Source organism: Heterodontus francisci, chromosome 4 (assembly GCF_036365525.1).
Source record: "Heterodontus francisci isolate sHetFra1 chromosome 4, sHetFra1.hap1, whole genome shotgun sequence".
NCBI classification, from domain to species: Eukaryota; Metazoa; Chordata; class Chondrichthyes; order Heterodontiformes; family Heterodontidae; genus Heterodontus; species Heterodontus francisci.
Genome location: NC_090374.1, coordinates 48,200,997 through 48,221,906, shown reverse-complemented (window position 1 = coordinate 48,221,906; position 20,910 = coordinate 48,200,997). Strand labels below are relative to the sequence as shown.

The 20,910-nt window shown below is 41.0% G+C and overlaps 1 protein-coding gene across 1 annotated transcript in view; it reads right to left on the bottom strand.

Annotated features, from left to right (window-relative positions):
* Positions 1-4,486: 4,486 nt before the first annotated feature.
* Positions 4,487-20,910, bottom strand: part of tbca (tubulin cofactor a) — a 95,259-nt gene continuing 78,835 nt past the window's right edge. Inside the window, exons 3-4 of the mRNA XM_068029478.1 lie at positions 17,002-17,088; positions 4,487-4,807 (exon numbers count right to left, since the gene is read on the bottom strand). Coding sequence (XP_067885579.1) covers positions 4,727-4,807; positions 17,002-17,088 — 168 coding nt within the window. The 3' untranslated portion in view covers positions 4,487-4,726. The remainder of the gene's footprint in view (positions 4,808-17,001; positions 17,089-20,910) is intronic.

Below are 20,910 nucleotides of genomic sequence, written 5' to 3'. Positions count from 1 at the left end.
AATAAGAACACATCAATCTTTTCCCCAAATAAATAAAAATAGACAAACAAACAAATTCGCCTCGAACAAGTTAATGTGGTGTATCTGAGTGGAAAGTAGATATTTTCACGCACTCTGGAGATGAGGATAGACTTTTAATAATATCACAAGGAAACAAATGTAATTCCAGCAATTCTCAGCTCGGTTAGTTAGTATTCCAACACCGTGCCCAGCTCTGCTTTTTAAAACCCAGTTAGTTCCAGAATATGACTGTCATTCAATCAGGGACCTTTCGATCCGCGTTCGTTTATTATTTGGCTATTCCAGAGGTAATATGGCTTATTTTACAAGGATGATTTTTGTTGACTTTTTTCCAACTGAGCTAATTCGGGCGTCTATATTCACTCAATTAGAGAATTCTAAAGAGAAAATCGATCTTCCATCTACAGAAATGCCAGGTTAACAAATTAGATTCTTGTTTCGTGCAGGTGATTTTGTGAGAGCGCAGACAGTTCATGAATTAGAAGTAATAAGTTGTTTGTGTGGATTTTTTTCCCTTTGCCGAGGCCAGGAAAATGCAGCGGCGCTTTAAGGGAGTCGCTTTGCCGGATCAGACACTCTAAACCTCCGCCCCGCCCCGCATCCAACCGTCTCTAAATCTTCGCAGCAGCCTTCAATTAAGGAGCGCTCTGCCCCCGAACGTGTGCTCTATTAAATCGTGATTCAGCCAAAAGAAATATAATTATGGCTCCAAATAAAATAATCAGCATTGAAGAGCGATTTCGTTAATGAGATGGAGCGGCTGCATGTCACGGAGTACGGGGGTCTCATTAAACGCTGGTAATGAGGCTGGGTTTGTGGATGAGGCAGAACAGTTTTTTAAATCTGCTTTTTAAAAAAAAAAATCCAACGTTTAGCGAGGGAGTCGGGCAAACGATAAACAAAAGACATTCCAATCTCAGAAACACTGAGCTTGATGTGGTGTTATACAATATGTTAAAGGGGGTTCAAACCAAAAACTAATCACATTTCCCAAACTGGGAAATTCACTGGTAGGCGCCTCTCGCATTAACTCAGTGTCACTACCAGACTCTGTATACGGGTCTTGGTAAACTCTGATACAACCAACCTGTATAATCTGGCACTGCTAAATTGAATTTTGCTGGTCTGAACGTTTTGCCTTCAAGGTTCGCTCTGCTATTGATTTGCTGGGACTGACCTAATTTGCTTGCATTTGTCCAAGTGACCCACTTCCTGGCTCCGGCCCAAGAAGTTAGTTTGGTTTTATTTGTGTCCGCGCCTTGGATGGGGGATCGAATGCGCTTTATGATTTCGCACTGCTATTGTACATTTCTCCTTGGTCACAATTCGCAGGTCACCGAAGGTGGGCCGTGCCAAACTCTATTCCCAAGCCTCCCGTTTAATCCAATAGCTGTACATACCATTGAGAGACACAGCTCCCGACCACCTTCACAACTTGCATTGATACATTTAATATAGTAAAGCGTTGGAAGGTCCTTCACAGGAGCATTATCAAACACTATTTGACACGGAGCCCCATAAGATATATGACGAAAGGTGACCAAAAAGCTTGGTAAAGAGTAGATTTTAAAGAGCGATTTAAAGGAGGGATAGGTGGAAAGGTGTATTGGCAGAGGAGTGAGGCTATGAAGGGATCGGAACACAAGGACTGGAAGCCAATGTCAGGAAGCACACCACATTGCCGACAGGCCACGGACTGCTAACCATTGGATCATTGTTTCCATAATTTATTTTAACTTATTTTACTGGAACTGTTCGCTCAATAAGTACAGTAGTCATTTTCATCAATGTCATAATGAATTGCCCACCAAATGATTATTGTACTTCAAACATAGTTTGTCCTTCCCAAAATATCATTAAATGCATTCCAAACCAAGAAATGCAAATGACCGCCCAATCTCGCAACATTTTCCTTTCGCGGTAACCGTGTGAGATTAACAAGGGCATCCAAATCAGGGTAGATATGGATCTAAAAAGGCGAGGCATAGGCGTTAATAATTTTAAATAGAGTTTATTTCACACGCCAGTATGAAGGAAAAGTGTATTTTATTAAAAGGAAAGCTCAAGATTGTTTCAGATTTAACTCTGCAAAGATTGACACGCACACATAACTGTTGTAAAAAATCTGGTTCATCAGGTCCATATCATTATCACAGTTCGAAAAAAAAGTTTGGAATTTTAATCAAATGAGGATTTTTGCCGGTACAACGTAAAAAGGGCGGAAATGAGCTGGGTCAAATATGGCAATAAGATTGGAGTTATACTGCATTCTATGAAACTGCAAGAGCACCTGCTATAGAGGTCTCATACCTGCCTATTTCAGTGTACTCGCTAATCCCCGTGAGTTATAGGGCGGGTTTACATTACAATCGTACCAGTCAGGAAGAATTCTGTTTGTTGGGCTAGAATTTTATCTCGTTCCTGTCCGAATACATCCATTGTCTTTCAACAGTTAATAAGTTTAATATTTGGAAATGTTGAGGAAGGATCTGTGCCCTGCACAGTTAAATTAAGATCAGGCTAATACACTGGATTTGCAACTGCCAAACCGCCGTATCCAGTGTACCTCCTTCAGTTTTTCTTTGGAGGCAGAGGGGCTCTAACTCCAGTTGTCGGTATGAAGCTGAAATCACTTCGCAGAGACATTAAACTTGCGGTGTAAATCCACCATCATACTGCCACTTTTGTGGTGTTTTAACACAATCAGCATTTCTATAGCGCCGTTAACATTCCGGAAAAAAAATCCCAAGACCTAGGTCGGTTTTCAGGTGGAAGTGACAGTAATTCTTGAGTGTAATTAAACTGTGAGGGAAACAAATACATGTCCAGAAACACACGACTTTTAGGATCACCTAAAATGACCACCTTGTGTAATTAGGATATATATTTTATGCTGAGTTCTATACTTTCTGTAATTCTGTACTGAGTTTTATCCCTTGGAGCACTGCTATTCTTCACTGTTCTGCTTCAGTTATGGCATCCTCACCAAGACTTTTGGACAAACTGAGAATATTCATTTCTTGCACCAGTTAAAAAAACAGGCAAAAGCAAGTTATGGAAAAGATCTAAGGAGTGCAATAAACAATAACATTTCCAAAAGTACTAACAAAAGACTTTATTAAAAACTGCTTTACAGGAGATATCAATGACTTGCTCCATCTTATAATTCTCAAATAGTAAATTAGCAGGGCCCAAACACTACTTTCATCAATGAGTCAAGAAACTTGTACAAGATTGTCAAATGAGCAATGGTTTTGCTGCTTTAACTGTGTAAGCAGGCTCAAACACCTTTGAAAATAACTTTGCAGCACGAGTCAAATGGTGCAGACAGCCAGAAGAGTAAGAAACAGAAAACTAGCTGATCTTTCCATCATGCAGTGTGATAAATTTCATGTCACACCGGAGTGTTATAGGACTGTTAAATATAGAACAGCTACTGTGTAACTATGCTGCAAAGTAGGATTATTTTTGAGTGAGTTGTAGTTGATTTTACTAGAGCAAATGGATGTTTATTTAAATTGCCCTCCAAATTCTGTCTGCAACACTTGTTTGGTATAATTAATTATGGATTATAATTAAAAATATATTTTCAAGCGTGATGGGAAGTTTATACTTCAAGAGGTCGTGTGACATATCTCCTTCCTAATGTGACTGATATTTAGAAAATTCATTTGAGATTATATTCATGAGCACATAATCTTGCATACTGTATGCTTGCCTGAGAGTCATAGAATGAGTCTGGAGTTTTCTAAACTGATGCAATATTAAAACAAAAAACTCAAAACTTTGTTGACGCTAGTGTTACTACTACAAATACTGCTACAGGTGCTGGCTGCCATTATATTACAAATACCAGTCTCTGTCCAGTGCAGCACACACCCAACAGACCCAAATTACACTATTAGCTGTCCTTGTTAACACTCAGTGAAAAGGGGATAGTGTGCATGCCTGCTTGGACAAATGTGCAATGTGCCACTCTGAGGAGACTATTTTTAATCTTGTGAGAAGGCAGAGTTCCCAAGCAGGTCACTGGAATACCTGGGCATTTTGAGTATGTGGCTTTGCTAGGCTAGAGTTAAGCTACACCTGGCAGTACACAGCTCAAGAAGTGCAAGGCTACTTACTGGAGGTGGGCTTAACACATCCTGGCTGCAGCATATCAGGAGTCAGATTGAAACTGGACTTACATGGCGCTTTCACTTCGATATTAAGTGGTTACGGTACTACAAATCAAATCATCTGAAACCAGACAACAAAGCAGTTGCAGGCCGCCTCAGTTCCTGGATAAGTTGTTGCATAGAGAAATATTGCCAGCATGCTTGGCCAATGATGTAGCAGCTGCTGCAATACAACTATCAGTTGCTAGACCACAAAATATACACTCATTTCATCCATCAAATTAAAATGGAACAGATCTCTTAGCAATAGACATTTTAATGTCCGATGCACACACAAAATAAGACAATTCATTGTCAGCAGGTACATTTATTTAATGTTTCATTATTTCACCATGATGTGGCACAAAATTGTTTTGGGTACACAGTCTGTTACGCAATGCAAGAGAACTCAGATTACACAGGGTTCACACTTAGAGCCCGAGCATAATAAAAGCAGGGTCATAATGCCTACAACTGAAATTGGGGGAAATGGAATGGACACAGTGCAAATATTTATAACAAAAAACATTATAATTAACAAATAGGTTCTAGGCTTCTAGTTTGATTGATCCTATTGTGGCCTGGGCTTCCTTGTATTCCTCAGTGTCTTCCAATTCTTTCTCGCTTTCCTGGAACAGGAAGAATACAAAAACAGAATGTTTTCATTTTCATATATATATTATCTATTAATCCTATAGTACTCCAGCTAACAGATTAATATAAATACCATAAAACATTCACACTTACAATATAGTACTACACAATAGTGTACAACACTAGTTCCTTTGGAAACTCATGTCTAAATTCAACTCTGTACTCGAGTTGCAGCTGCTTTGGGGTTCCATATTATAAAAATACCTATAATTTTAGTAGCCTTTGCCGAGCCATTACTTGGATGAAGTTAACAGCATAGATTATAGCTGAACATAAAATAGTTGACGTTTATTTGGTGTAATCAGAGTAATTAGCGAGTGGAGAAAAGCTGCAATGCTGGTCATTATATTACATACTAAGGATTTTGCAAGAGATCTGAATTAAACTAAGGATTTTAAAAAATGACCTTTTTTTGGGAAGGGAATACTGGTACTGAATAACCTTGTTGGGGAACTACTGTGGCCACTGACAAGAATATGCGTGATACCTGAAATTTCAACAAAAATTGAAATGGGCATCATGCTCATCATCATACTGTTGCAAAACAGACATGTGGACCAGGCTTTCAGCCAACTACAGGTCAAGTTTTAGAATGTAGGTCCCAACTCTGAAATGTACATGGTGACCTTGCAGGCATAGGAAAACAGTACTCACAGAGAGAAAAACATAGATAAGAGCTAGAATAGGAATTAGTTACAAATAAAGTAAAAAGGCCTCCTAATGGCAAAGTCTACCCAGCATACAACTAACCCAACACAGACCAGGAATGAAACAGTGGACTTTTCTCAAGGCTGTGATGAGTTAGCTGATTTCAGTCAGGGTTACTTCAATTGACCATGGCGTGTCAATCAATCAAGATCCTACTCTTAATCGTTATCTAGCAACAAGACTGAAACACCAATAATGGCTACTTCAGGAGAAGGGAAGGAGATCTTGTAACTGGAGAGGGCAAAAAGGAGAGTGAGGGAAAGGAGAAGACAAAGTTGGCAAAATTTAAAATATTCTATTTATAACTGTGTACTTAAATTGCATTGGGTTATTAGTGAAATAAAGCTATTCCTGCCATCTGAGTAGCTTTATTACTGTAATATCAGGGTTTCTTTCAGCATCTGTACATTAGCCAAAAACAGACAATGAAGTCTGAAGGTGCTAAAAGGGTAGGGATTAACTTTCTATATTCAACTTTAAGGTAATGCGTAAGGGGGGAGGGGAGAAGAAAAAGCAAAAAATATTAACTATAGATACAACTTAACAGGCCAAATTTTTCTATTAAAATACCGGTGAAGCTAATAGCACTCGTCATTATTTATGCGAAATGGCACAGCAAATTCAGGCAAGGGAAGATGCACGGTCAAATGCCAATATCCAAAAGTTGCTGTCTGTGTTGCGCCACTCGGCCGCTAGTTTTGTGAAAACTGCATTTTTATGTCTGCCTCACCATTGACATGCACTGAATGTCAGGAATTTTCTGTGTTTGCATGGTGTATACAAACAAATCCACCGCAGATATTTAGAGCTAGTAATTACAAGCTTAAGTACCCTTTTAACAATGTGATAAGCATTAATGACTGCCAACTAAACTCTCTGGCACCGAAAATTAACTGTCATACGTGTGGTGCCTCATTCCCTCACGTTGTGAATTGTTTTAGGAGATTTAAATCTTTTTTGTTTCTGTCTCTCTCTTAATCCCATCTTTCTTTCCTTCTTTATTTTACTTTCTGTACCTGATTTGACATTGAATTCATCCTTCTTCTCAGTCCTTCTGCTGTTTACTTCCCTATCCTAAATTGCACTGGTTAAGGAGAGATACCCTCTTGTTTGCTCTGTTCACTCAGGTCCCAGATGTCCTGTTTCCCTCACTGCAGCATTATCAGCTTGCACTTTCAGCAACTTGAGCTGAAGTGTACAAGGGAAAATCTAATTAATGGCAGCCACCATTAGATGCCCTGCTACAACATCATCTGGCCCAATGTAGTTCAATAGTTAGATTTCACAAAGAAAACTCATCTGTTTTAACACACCCAGTTGAAAATTCTTTCAGGAAAAATCTGAATGATTACATCTGGATAATTCAACAAAACTTTCTACATTTTCATAGATTAAGGCTCTGAATAGGAATGGAGTAACAAAAGTTGGATAAGCTATGAGTATACAAATAAACAACATCCGTGCGTTAATGCTGCTAGATGTTGAAAGTGATTTACAGTTAGCTACCCTCTTCAATGAGAAAACACTTGTACTGTAATTATACTGGACTGATACTGTCAGCTAACAGCACTAATTAAGCAAAGAAGGTGGACTTAAACATTGAAATTAGAAATGATTCATCAGGGAGTGTTTGATCTTACAGTACAATTATCAACATGAATGCTAAACACAGTTCAGCACCTCACTTGTGTGAGTGGTGTACAGACCTCCTAACAGTAACCACACAGTATGATGGGGTATGAAGAAAGAAATAATGGGAGCTTGTCAGTAAGGTACGTCGATAATCATGGGGGACTTTAATCTACATATAGACTGGAAAAATCAGATGGCCAAAGACAGCTTAGACGAGGAGTTCATAGAATGTTTTCGGAGTAGTTTCTGCGAACAGCACATTCTGGAGCCAACCAGAGAACAGGCTATACTAGACCTGGTATTATTATGCAACAAGATAGGATTAATTCATGGCATCATAGTGAAGGCACCCCTAGGCAGCAGTGATCATAATATGATTGAATTTTATATTCAGTTTGAGGGAGAGAAGAGTGGGTCTAAGACTAGTATTTTAAACTTAAATAAGGGCAATTATGAGGGCATGAAAGCAGAGCTAGCAAAAGTGAACTGTCAAAGTAGGTTAAGAGATAGGTCAATAGAGATGCAGTGGCAGACATTTAAGGGGATATTTCAGAATACACAGAATAGATACATTCCAATGAGAAAGAAAAAGACAGTATCAAACTTAAAGAAAAAGCATACAATTGCACAAAGATGGTGGCAGGTCAGAAGATTGGACATAACATAAAATGCAGCAGAGAACTACTAAAAGATTAATAAGCAGGGTAAAATTAGAATACAAGTGGCTGCAAGTGGGAAAATGTGAAACTGTCCATTTTGGCAGGAAGAATAAAAAACCATATTATCTAAATGGTGAGAGATTGCAGAGCTCTGAGATGCAGAGGGATCTGGGTGTCCTAGTCCATGTTTCGCAAAAGGTTAGTATGCGGGTACAGCAAGTAATTAGGAAAGCTAATAGAATGTTATAGTTTATGGCGAGGGGAATTAAATACAAAAGTAGGGAGGTTATGCTTCAGTTATACAGGGCATTGGTGAGACTACGTCTAGAGTACTGTGTACAGTATTGGTCTCCGTATTTAAGGAAGGATGTAAGTGCGTTGGAAGAAGTTCAGAGAAGGTTTACTGGACCTGGAATGGGCGGGTTGTCTAATGAGGAAAGGTTGGACAGGCTCGGCTTGTATCCGCTGGAGTTTAGAATAGCAAGAGGTGACTTGATTGAAACATACAAGATTCTGAGGGGTCTTGACAGGGTGAATGTGGAAAGGATGTTTCCTCTTGTGGGAGAATCTAGAATTCGGGATCTCTGTTTAAAAATAAGGGGTTGCCCATTTAAGATGAGATGAGGAGAAATTTTTTCTCTGAGCGTCGAGAGTCTTTGGAACTCTCTTCCTCAAAAGGCGGTGGAAGCAGAGTCTTTCAATATTTTTGAGGAGGTAGACAGATTCTTGATAAGCAAGAGGGTGGAAGGTTATTGGAGGAAGGTGGGAATGTGGAGTTGAGGTTACAATCAGATCAGCCATGATCTTGTTGAATGACAGAGCAGGCTCGAGGGGATGAATGGCCTACTCTTGTTCCTAATTCATATGTTCAAAGTTAAAAATTGAGCTTTGCATCAGTTCCAATTACACTGTAATTGGTGAAAAGCTGAAGCTGTACAAGCTCCCTCTTTCACAGCACTGGAAACAAAATGCCAAATCAAAATGACTTCAGTGTAACTATAATGTTCACCCTGCATCGATGCCACATAAAAACCGCTTTACACCAATGTAAGATGGTGGCACAGCTGCCCCATTATGTTAATGTAGCATCCTGACCATTGCTAAGGTAGTCAACATCAACTAGAGTGGCAGCAAAGTGCTACAATTGGTCCCAGCTCCTTTGCTGACTCAGGAGAAAGTCATTTAGGCTTTTCAATGAGCACATATAAATATTAAAAGAGGATATAATTTGCGTCTCTTGTACGCAATCTAATATAAAGACAAATAAAAATGCCCGTTTAGCTATTTAGTGAAAGAGATTTAAGTCAAAATATGTCATTTAACTCAGATTTACACATTTTTAGGATTTGATTTTTACCAAGTTAAAAAAAAAATATTGTATCTGAATTGGAGGTGTTGACCTGGTATGCAAAAGGAAATCTTTCCTTCCTTCCACGCAAAAATATGTGATGTACTAAACATTTACAGATCAATAAATGGCATTTAATTTCCAAAAAAATGCAAATTCTGTTATACACAACAAAGAAAGTTACTTTCAAAACATGTCAATAGGGCTAAAAGACACACTACAGCTAATTTTACATTAAAATGGAAATGAGTAAATGCACTAGAATGGTTTTAGTTCAATTTCTTTAAAATATGTAGGTGGTAACCTAATTATTCTAGGGAACTAGGATATTTAGAAACAGCTGGCATCATCTATTCTTCCCTAATCCTGTATTTATTATAGATTCAGAGAATTTATCCAAGCAAGCATAGTTTAATAGACTAAACTCCCATACCATTTACACCTCCATTAAAATTATACTTCACAAAATATCTGAATTTGTACTTATTTTACAAAGTACTTTAAGTGCTATTTTCCAAAATGAATATAAATTGCATTGCCTCATGCTTGCCATGAACAATCTACTGGTTATTTTTTGTTTAAAATGCAGGTTCCCCAAACAATTTGAATAATGTAATGCATTTTATTGCACCTTTATTCTGGAATGTGTGGTAAATTCATTAAATGTTAAAGATAAATAGATAACGCAAATGAAGACCCACAACCAAATTAAGTTGCATTTGAATGTTGTGCATTTCATATCTAGTCTAGTAAAGGAAAGACTCACATTTACTTGTTTTAGAACTGTTTTCTGATGCGAGTTGTTACGCTGTACATATTCAGAAAATATACTCAAAATAAAAAATAATTCTTTTTAGCACATCAAGTTCATATTTTTGATTTCAGAGGCACAAAAATTACCAAATTCAGTCACCTTTTTCTCGCAGATGCACTTGTCAAAGACAGTATGGATGTGACCACTACATAGTCCTTGTGGAGATCAAGTCCTGTTTTCACACTGAGGACACCCTTCATCATGTTGTATGGCACTAGCACAATGCTAAATGGAAGATTCAGAAAAGACCAAGCAGCTTGAAACTGGGCATCCACGAAGTGCTGTGGGCCATCAGCAGCAGCAGAATTGTATTCGCCCACAATCTGCGACCTCATGGCCCAGCATATCCCTCACTCTACCATTACCATCAAGCTGGGGAATCAACCCTGGTTCAATTAGGAGGACAGAAAAGTGTGCAGCACCAGGTGTATGTAAAAATGAAGTGCCAACCAGGTGAAGCTATAACACAGGACCACATGTGTGCAGAAGCAGCATGCTATAGTTGTGATTGATGGTGGTGGTGGATATTTAAACAATTAAAGGGAGGGGAAGGCTCTAGGAACATCCCCACCCTTAATGATGGTGCAGCCAGCACATGAGTGCAAAAGACAAGGTTGAAACATTTGCAACCATCTTTAACCAGAAGTTCTGAGTGGATCATCTATCCTGACTTCCTCCTGAGGTTCCCACCATCACAGAAGCCAGTCTTCAGACAATTCAATTCACTCCATATGACATTAAGAAAAGGATAAGCGCACTGAGCCATGATGCTAGCCAAGCTGTTCCAGTACAGCTACAACACTGACATTCACCCGACAAAGTGGACAATTGCCTTGGTATGTCTGTCCACGCCACTTCCCATCACTTTGCTGATGATTGAGAATGGACTGATGAGATAGTAAGCAGGACAAAGCCAATCCAGCCAATTACTCTCTCATCAGTCCATTCTCAATCATCAGCAAAGTGATGGGAAATGGCATTGACAGCGCAATAAAGCAGCGCTTACTCGGCAACCACCTGCCCACCAATGCACAGTTTAGGTTCTGCCAGGACCAATTGGCTCCAGACCTTATTACAGCATTTGTACAAATATGGGCAAAAGAGCTCAATTCCAGATTTGAGGCAAGAGTGACTGCTCTTGATGGCTAGGCACCATTTGACTGAACATGGTATCAAGGAGCTTTAATAAAATTGAAGTCAATGGGAAATCAGAGGAAAACTGTCCACCGGCTGGAGTAGTACCTAGCACAAAGGAAGATCGTTGTGGTTGTCGGAGGCCAATCATCTCAGTCCCAGCACATTACTGCAGCAGATCCTCAAGACAGTGTTGTTGGCTCAACCATCGCCAGCTGCTTCATCAATGACCCTCCCTCCATCATAAGGTCAAAACTGGGAATGTTTGCTGATGATTGGACAGTGTTCAGTTCCATTCATAACTCCTCAGATAATGAAGCAATCTGTGCCGCAAGACCTGGCAACATTCAGACTTGGGCTTTCATTGCAGCAGCTTTTTCGGGAGCAGAGAGTGCGAGCAAGTGAGCAGCTGGGAAGCAGCTTTTTCGGGAGCAGAGAGTGCGAGCGAGTGAGCAGCTGGGAAGCAGCTTTTTCGGGAGCAGAGAGTGCGAGCGAGTGAGCAGCTGGGAAGCAGCTTTATCGGGAGCAGAGAGTGCGAGCGAGTGAGCAGCTGGGAAGCAGCTTTTTCGGGAGCAGAGAGTGCGAGCGAGTGAGCAGCTGGGAAGCTTTTTCGGGAGCAGAGAGTGCGAGCGAGTGAGCAGCTGGCAAGGTCAGTTTGAAAGTAAACTTAATTTCCTTTTGTTTTCGGCGGAGGCCAGGGGGCTGCTGGGTAACTATATATTTGGGCGGTTTCTGAACCCGAGACACCAGACTTGGAGTGTCTCCCACCCGCCCTCCTCCTCTAACCAAAAAGAAGGACTCGGTGGGGTGTATATAAGGTAAGGCTTTTTCTATTTCTCTGGTTTTATCGTGATTGGTAAAAACTTTTCGTTCTTTTTTCATTTAACTAAGTTAAGCTTAAGATTAAAAATGGCAGGAGATCTCAGACCCGTGTCATGCTCCTCTTGCTCAATGTGGGAGATCAGGGACATGGCTGATGTCCCTGACTCCTTCACGTGCAGGAAGTGTGTCCAACTGCAGCTCTTGTTGGACCGCATGACGGCTCTCGAGCTGCGGATGGACTCACTTTGGAGCATCCGCGATGCTGAGGAGGTTGTGGATAGCACGTTTAGTGAATTGGTCACACCGCAGATTAGGATTGCTGAGGGAGAAAGGGAATGGGTGACCAAAAGGCAGAGAAAGAGCAGGAAGGCAGCGCAGGAGTCCCCTGCGGTCATCTCCCTCCAAAACAAGTATACCGTTTTGGATACTGTTGAGGGAGATGGCTCACCAGGGGAAGGCAGCAGTAGCCAGGTTCATGGCACCGTGGCTGGCTCTGCTGTTCAGAAGGGCGGGAAAAAGAGTGGAAGGGCTATAGTCATAGGGGATTCGATTGTAAGGGGAGTAGATAGGCGGTTCTGTGGTCGAAAACGAGACTCCCGAATGGTATGTTGCCTCCCAGGTGCACGGGTCAGGGATGTCTCAGATCGGCTGCTGAACATTCTGAAGGGGGAGGGTGAACAGCCAGTTGTCGTTGTGCACATAGGCACCAATGATATAGGTATAAAACGGGATGAGGTCCTACAAGCAGAGTTTAGGGAGTTAGGAGCCAAGTTAAAAAGTAGGACCTCAGAGGTAGTAATCTCAGGATTGCTACCAGTGCCACGTGATAGTCAGAGTAAAAATGAAAGAATAGTCAGGATGAATGCATGGCTTGAGAGATGGTGCAGGAAGGAGGGGGTTCAGATTTTTGGGACATTGGGACCGGTTCTGGGGGAGGTGGGACTATTACAAATTGGACGGTCTACACCTGGGCCGGACTGGAACCAATGTCCTTGGGGGAACTTTTGCTAACGCTGTTGGGGAGGGTTTAAACTAATGTGGCAGGGGGATGGGAACCAATTGAGGAGATCAGTTGACAGGAGGAGGTAGTAACTAAAGCCTGTAAGGAACTAGATAATGAAGTCAGTGTGACTAAGGGGAAGAGCAGGCAGGGAGCAGATGATGAATGTAAAGGGACTGGTGGTCTGAGGTGCATTTGTTTTAATGCAAGAAGTGTAGTAGGTAAGGCAGATGAACTTAGGGCTTGGATTAGTACCTGGGAGTATGATGTTATTGCTATTACTGAGACTTGGTTGAGGGAAGGGCATGATTGGCAACTAAATATCCCAGGATATCGATGCTTCAGGCGGGATAGAGAGGGAGGTAAAAGGGGTGGAGGAGTTGCATTACTGGTCAAAGAGGATATCACAGCTGTGCTGAAGGAGGGCACTATGGAGGACTCGAGCAGTGAGGCAATATGGACAGAACTCAGAAATAGGAAGGGTGCGGTAACAATGTTGGGGCTGTACTACAGGCCTCCCAACAGCGAGCGTGAGATAGAGGTACAAATATGTAAACAGATTATGGAAAGATGTAGGAGCAACAGGGTGGTGGTGATAGGAGATTTTAATTTTCCCAACATTGACTGGGATTCACTTAGTGTTAGAGGTCTAGATGGAGCAGAATTTGTAAGGAGCATCCAGGAGGGTTTTCTAGAGCAGTATGTAAATAGTCCAACTCGGGAAGGGGCCATACTGGACCTGGTGTTGGGGAATGAGCCCGGCCAGGTGTTTGAAGTTTCAGTAGGGGACTACTTTGGGAATAGTGATCACAATTCCGTAAGCTTTAAAATACTCATGGACAAAGACGAGAGTGGTCCTAAAGGAAGAGTGCTAAATTGGGGGAAGGCCAACTATACCAAAATTCGGCAGGAGCTGGGGAATGTAGATTGGGAGCAGCTGTTTGAAGGTAAATCCACATTTGATATGTGGGAGGCTTTTAAAGAGAGGTTGATTAGCGTGCAGAAGAGACATGTTCCTGTGAAAATGAGGGATAGAAATGGCAAGATTAGGGAACCATGGATGACAGGTGAAATTGTGAGACTAGCTAAGAGGAAAAAGGAAGCATACATAAGGTCTAGGCGGCTGATGAAAGACGAAGCTGTGAAAGAATATCGGGAATGTAGGACCAATCTGAAACGAGGAATTAAGAGGGCTAAAAGGGGTCATGAAATATCTTTAGCAAACAGGGTTAAAGAAAATCCCAAAGCCTTTTATTCATATATAAGGAGAAAGAGGGTAACTAGAGAAAGGATTGGCCCACTAAAGGACAAAGGAGGAATGTTATGCTTGGAGTCAGAGAAAATGGGTGAGATTCTAAACGAGTACTTTGCATCGGTATTCACCGAGGAGAGGGACATGACGGATGTTGAGGTTAGGAACAGATGTTTGATTACTCTAGGTCAAGTCGGCATAAGGAGGGAGGAAGTGTTGGGTATTCTAAAGGGCATTAAGGTGGACAAGTCCCCAGGTCCGAATGGGATCTATCCCAGGTTACTGAGGGAAGCGAGAGAGGAAATAGCTGGGGCCTTAACAGATATCTTTGCAGCATCCTTAAACACGGGTGAGGTCCCAGAGGACTGGAGAATTGCTAATGTTGTCCCCTTGTTTAAGAAGGGTAGCAGGGATAATCCAGGTAATTATAGACCGGTGAGCCGGACGTCAGTGGTAGGGAAGCTGCTGGAGAAGATACTGCGGGATAGGATCTATTCCCATTTGGAAGAAAATGGGCTTATCAGTGATAGGCAACATGGTTTTGTGCAGGGAAGGTCATGTCTTACCAACTTAATAGAATTCTTTGAGGAAGTGACAAAGTTGATTGATGAGGGAAGGGCTGTCGATGTCATATACATGGACTTCAGTAAGGCTTTTTGATAAGGTTCCCCATGGCAGGCTGATGGAGAAAGTGAAGGCGCATGGGGTCCAAGATGTACTAGCTTGATGGATAAAGAACTGGCTGGGCAACAGGAGACAGAGAGTAGCAGTAGAAGGGAGTTTCTCAAAATGGAGACGTGTGACCAGTGGTGTTCCACAGGGATCCGTGCTGGGACCACTGTTGTTTGTGATATACATTAATGATTTGGAGGAAAGTATAGGTGGACTGATTAGCAAGTTTGCAGATGACACTAAGATTGGTGGAGTAGCAGATAGTGAAGGGGACTGTCAGAGAATACAGCAGAATATAGATAGATTGGAGAGTTGGGCAGAGAAATGGCAGATGGAGTTCAATCAGGGCAAATGCGAGGTGATGCATTTTGGAAGATCCAATTCAAGAGTGAACTATACAGTAAATGGAAAAGTCCTGGGGAAAATTGATGTCCAGAGAGATTTGGGTGTTCAGGTCCACTGTTCCCTGAAGGTGGCAACGCAGGTAAATAGAGTGGTCAAGAAGGCATACGGCATGCTTTCCTTCATCGGACGGGGTATTGAGTACAAGATTTGGCAGGTCATGTTACAGTTGTATAGGACTTTGGTTCGGCCACATTTGGAATACTGCGTGCAGTTCTGGTCGCCACATTACCAAAAGGATGTGGATGCTTTGGAGAGGGTGCAGAGGAGGTTCACCAGGATGTTGCCTGGTATGGAGGGCGCTAGCTATGAAGAGAGGTTGAGTAGATTAGGATTATTTTCATTAGAAAGACGGAGGTTGAGGGGGGACCTGATTGAGGTGTACAAAATCATGAGAGGTATAGACAGGGTGGATAGCAAGAGGCTTTTTCCCCCAGAGTGGGGGATTCAATTACTAGAGGACACGAGTTCAAAGTGAAAGGGGAAAAGTTTAGGGGGGATATGCGTGGAAAGTTCTTTACGCAGAGGGTGGTGGGTGCCTGGAACGCGTTGCCAGCGGAGGTGGTAGATGCGGGCACGATGGCGTCTTTTAAGATGTATCTAGACAGATACATGAATGGGCAGGAAGAAAAGAGATACAGACCCTTAGAAAATAGGCGACATGTTTAGATAGAGGATCTGGATCGGCGCAGGCTTGGAGGGCCGAAGGGCCTGTTCCTGTGCTGTAATTTTCTTTGTTCTTTGTTCTATGTTATATGCACACCACAAAAAAAAAACACATACATAAGTGCCAGGCAATGACCATCTCCAACAAAAGAGAGTCTAAACACCTCCCCTTCATATTCAATGGTTGCTGAATCTCCAGCCATCAAAATCCTGGGGCTGGGGTCACCATTGACCAGAAACCTAACTGGACCACTCACATAAATACTGTGATTATAAGAACAGGTCAGAGGCTGGGTATTCTGCTGCGAGTGGCAAATCTCCTGACTTCCAAAAACTTCATCATTGACAGGACACAAGTCAGGAGCGTGATGGAATACTCTCCACTTGCCTGGATGAGTGCAGCTCCAACACTCAAGAAGCTCGACACCATCCAGAAAAAAGCAACCAGCTTGATTGGCACCCTATCCACTACCTTAAAAATTCACACCCTCTATCACTGACACACTGTGACTGCAGTGTTTATCATCTACAAGATGCAGTGCAGCATTTTGCCAAGGCTTCTTTGACAGCACCTCCCAAGCCCACAACTTCTACCACCTAGGAAGTGGAGGGCATCAGACACCATCTCCAAGTCACACACCATACTGACTTTGAAATATAATCACTGTTCCTTCATTGTCACTGGATCAAAATCCTTGAACTCCCTTCCTAACAGCACTGTGGGTGAACCTACACCACATGGACTGCAGTGGTTTAAGATGGCAGCTCAATGGTAATAAATGCTGACCTTGCTAGTGGTGCCCACATCCCATGAACAAATAAATAAAAAGTTGAATTTTGTAGATAACATATCAGTTTACTCGAAAAACTCCAGACCAATCACTTCACACCACATACTTGTTTAACATGATTTCAGATATCTAATGTGAATTGTATGAATTTACAATGAATAAATTGTTTAAAAATGAGGTACTATCTACTCCTCAACCCAATACATATGGATATAGAAAGAGGCTCCATGTACTTAGAACTTGCCAAACTGAAAATAATGCCGACTCACCAATAGTTGTGCAAGGTCACTGTGGGCAGTTGCCAATCGACGCTGACAATCTGGAATCATCATCCTTGATTCTTGCAGAACCTCCATCTAAAAGTAAAGAAAATAGGGCATGGAGGGAAAAATGAGGCTAGAAACAACAAAGGGATCAAGGTATTAAAAACATGCTAAATACCACCCATTCTACTCCATGTTTTGAACTGAATTGTTGGATATTGTATTCAGATTTGTCAAGATACTAACAGTTTATTCAATCCTTTTCAACACTTTTAGAAATTTCCTCCATAATTTGAATCAGCATAATGTTCCAATGCTTCTTCACAATATGAAAATTACAATTAAATTTATTAAACCAGTTTAATATGTTGTAATGTATCGAATCAAATATTTTACTGTAGTTTATTTTAATTCAGATACAAAGTTTGTTTTTTAAACTTTTGTTTAAAATCAAAAGGATCTGCAGTTGACAGAAAAAGCCTTTTATCTTTGGGGTAATAAAGAAATGCAGTATCCATGTAATATCACACAGATAATTACTGCATGAAAAAAGATATTGAGTTATTGATCGAACTGTGTGCTCACTGCAGGAGGTTCAGACTGTGAAAGACAGAGGTCTATAGGAGCTCAGAGACAAGACAGTGAAAACCAGCAGGTTCATCTTCATGGTCTTTATCATGCATAAGAAAGTTATTTCAAAAACTGTGCACATTAATTTTGGTTAAGCCAGTATGATTCAGTTCCCTTCAGGATGAACTGAAATAATGAATACAGTGTAACTACTAAAAAGAGTGCCCACCAAAAAGTGCAGCATTAGAGCTGAAACAATGGCTTCAGAGGTTCAAAGCTTCAGGAAAGTACAAAGGATTAGATTTTGTTTCTCCATGTTTAAAGCTTTAAGTGTAATGCATCATCATGCAATTCTACTTTTGAGACCAGGACTTAAGCATGTAATATTGACTAACACTTTAATGCAATACTGAGAGTGCGCTGCACTGTTGGAGGTGCTGTCTTTCAGATGAGATGATGAAGTCCCACCTGTCCTCTCAGGTGGACTTAAAAGATCCCAGGCACTATGCCAAAAAGAGCATGGGAGTTCTCCAGATGTCCTTGCCAATATTTATCCCTCAAGGAACATAACTAAAATAAACAGCTTTATTGATTATTTATCTCATTGCTGTTTGTGGGACCTTGCTGTGCGCAAACTGGCTGCCACATTTCCCTCCATCCCAACTGTGACCACACTTCAGAAAATAATTAATTGGCTGTGAAGTGCTTTGGGTCAGGTTATCAGTTCATAAGTATATACAGAAAATGGCTTTCATATTTCCCTTTTGATTTTGCCACCCCCACCTCATCTCCCAAGTTGACGTTGTGATCCTCTTGCCTCAACAGATCCCCTTCAGGTTTCTGCCGACTGTTCTTCACAACTGTCTACAGAAGTTAATTATCTGTTGTGCCTGTGGTCAGCTTCTAACAATGGATTAACTTATAAAAGTGTTAGACTGTTTGTAGCCGTAGCACGTTGAGAATTATAAACAAAGGCCCATTACAGATTTGGTTTAAATCAAGAACACCTTTGTAGTAATGCTGCTCCCACCCAAAAAAAACAGAAAATACTCTGTTTAATTAACATACTGCATAAGCATTTGGATTAATCTTCTGCATTGCAATGCTGCATTGTATTGTTTGGGGAGAGAGAAAATAAAAGACTCAGTAAGCTTTTCTCAACAATCGAATAACTTTCTAATATCAGACAGTTTGAAAAAAAAAACGAGGAAGTTTTATAAACAATAATGTTCAAACATCTAGACAAAATCAGAATTCTTGTCCCACAAAAAGAACTAATAGGGAAAAGATTAATAAATATTTAACTTGTATGTCCTTATCCATTTTACAGACAGAAAAAAATCAAGTTTGGCGAAGACAACACTGTAGATTAAGCTTTATTCAAAAAACACAAAAAGATGAAGGAGCTGGGATTTGTAAAGCCATGGACTCAGTTGAATATAGTTTAAATGGCTTGTTTCTAACCTCAACATTTTCTAACCTCAGTTTATGCATCTAGAATTTATATTTAGGAGGACATTAGGATAATTGGAGATAGGTTATCAAAGATGGGCTGAATGCCTTCCTCTTCCTTAACTCTCTTGCAGATGCATAAACTGAGGTTAGAAAATGTCACTCCATCTTATGCTACTTTCATACAATAGGACAGAGCAGACTGCTTGATCAGCACCCATCCACCACCTTCAACATTCACTCCCTCCACCACCGGCGCACAGTGAGAGCAGTGTGTACCATATACAATATGTACTGCAGCAACTCAACACACCTCCTTCGACAGCACCTTCCAAACGCACGACCTCTACCACCTCGAAGGTGTTCGAAGGGAACACCACCATCTGCTAGTTCCCCTCCAAGCCACAAACCATCCTGACTTGGAACACTGTTCCTTCACTGTTGCTGGGTCAAAAACCTGGTACTCCCTTCCTAACAGCACTGTGGGTGTACCTATGCCAGATGGACAGTAGCGGTTCAAGGTGGCGGCTCACCACCACCTTCTCAAGGACAACTAGGAATGGGCAACAAATGCTGGCCTTGCCAGCAATGCCCACATTCCATGAAATAAAAAAAAAAAGACTGCTAAAGTAGCCCCATCAAGAATGATGGCTAACAATATCTAATCTGGATTTTTACCAAGTACAAAATAGACGATTCATTAAGAATTTTTTTTTAAACGTGCAGTTCATTTAGTGCTCATACAAACATCAGTAGCGTTATTCAATTATCAGGGCAGCAAAATATAGCTAATGCAAATTCAAAGCCATTAAATTCCTCCTCTCGTTACCCTTCAAACCCACACTGAAGTCTCCAAAACTATTATGCTGCACTTGGTATGGAAATTCATTTGAATTTTAATATAATTTTATGTTAGTAAGATAATGGCATTATAACAAATAAGAGTTACAGCCAGAAGTGGTTGCTGACAAATATCAGATACACTGAACCATTCAGTTAAGTATCCGCTTGGCTCAGTTAGTAGCACTCTCACCTCAGGCAGAAGATTGTGGGTTCAAGCTCCACAATGGAATTATGCACACAATTTAGGCTGACATTTCAGTACCTACTGCGAGTGCTGCAATTTCTTAGGTCGTAATTGTTGGATGAGACATCATATCGAAACCCCCTCTGCTTGCTCAGGAAGATACAAGACATTATGTGAAGAGGAGCAGGGATCTCTGCACGTGTCCCAGCCAAGATTACGCCCTAAACCAACGCTACCAAAATACAGGTTACCTGGTCATTCATTATTTTGATGTTTGTGGGATCTTACTATGCACAAATTGCCTGCCACATGTGTCAAAGAAACATAGGAACAATTAGTCCCTCGAGCCTGCAGCCATTTATTCATAGCTGACCAGTATCTTAATTCTATCTACCCCACTTAATGCCCTTGCTGAATAAGTTTACACATTATTAGTGACTGTGCTTCACAAAATAATCCACTGATTGTAAAGTGCTTTGGAATATTTTGAGGACCTGATATGGTGATACTGTCACCGAACTATTATTTTCTCCTCTGTTTAAAAACAGTGCATCTTTAAGACAGCCAGAAGGTTTTTTTAGATTCATTGAGAACAGTGCCACAGCCAGCCTGTTTCCTAGGTAACAGCAGGAGACGTGCTTACTGAAAAGAGGTTGTCTATATCTCAGGAGAGAAAATCTACATTGGGCTCAGACTGTGTTTGCCCAAGAAGGAAAAAACCCTGGAAAGAACATTTTCGTTGTTGGATGCAGTAAATTCTGTTTTACTTCAAAACTCTAAGAAGAGGAGTTTGCTACAGAAGTAACTCTCTCTATTGCCTGTTTGTGTTTGCTGGAATTCTTAGTGAAGTATTTGCCGAAGGACTG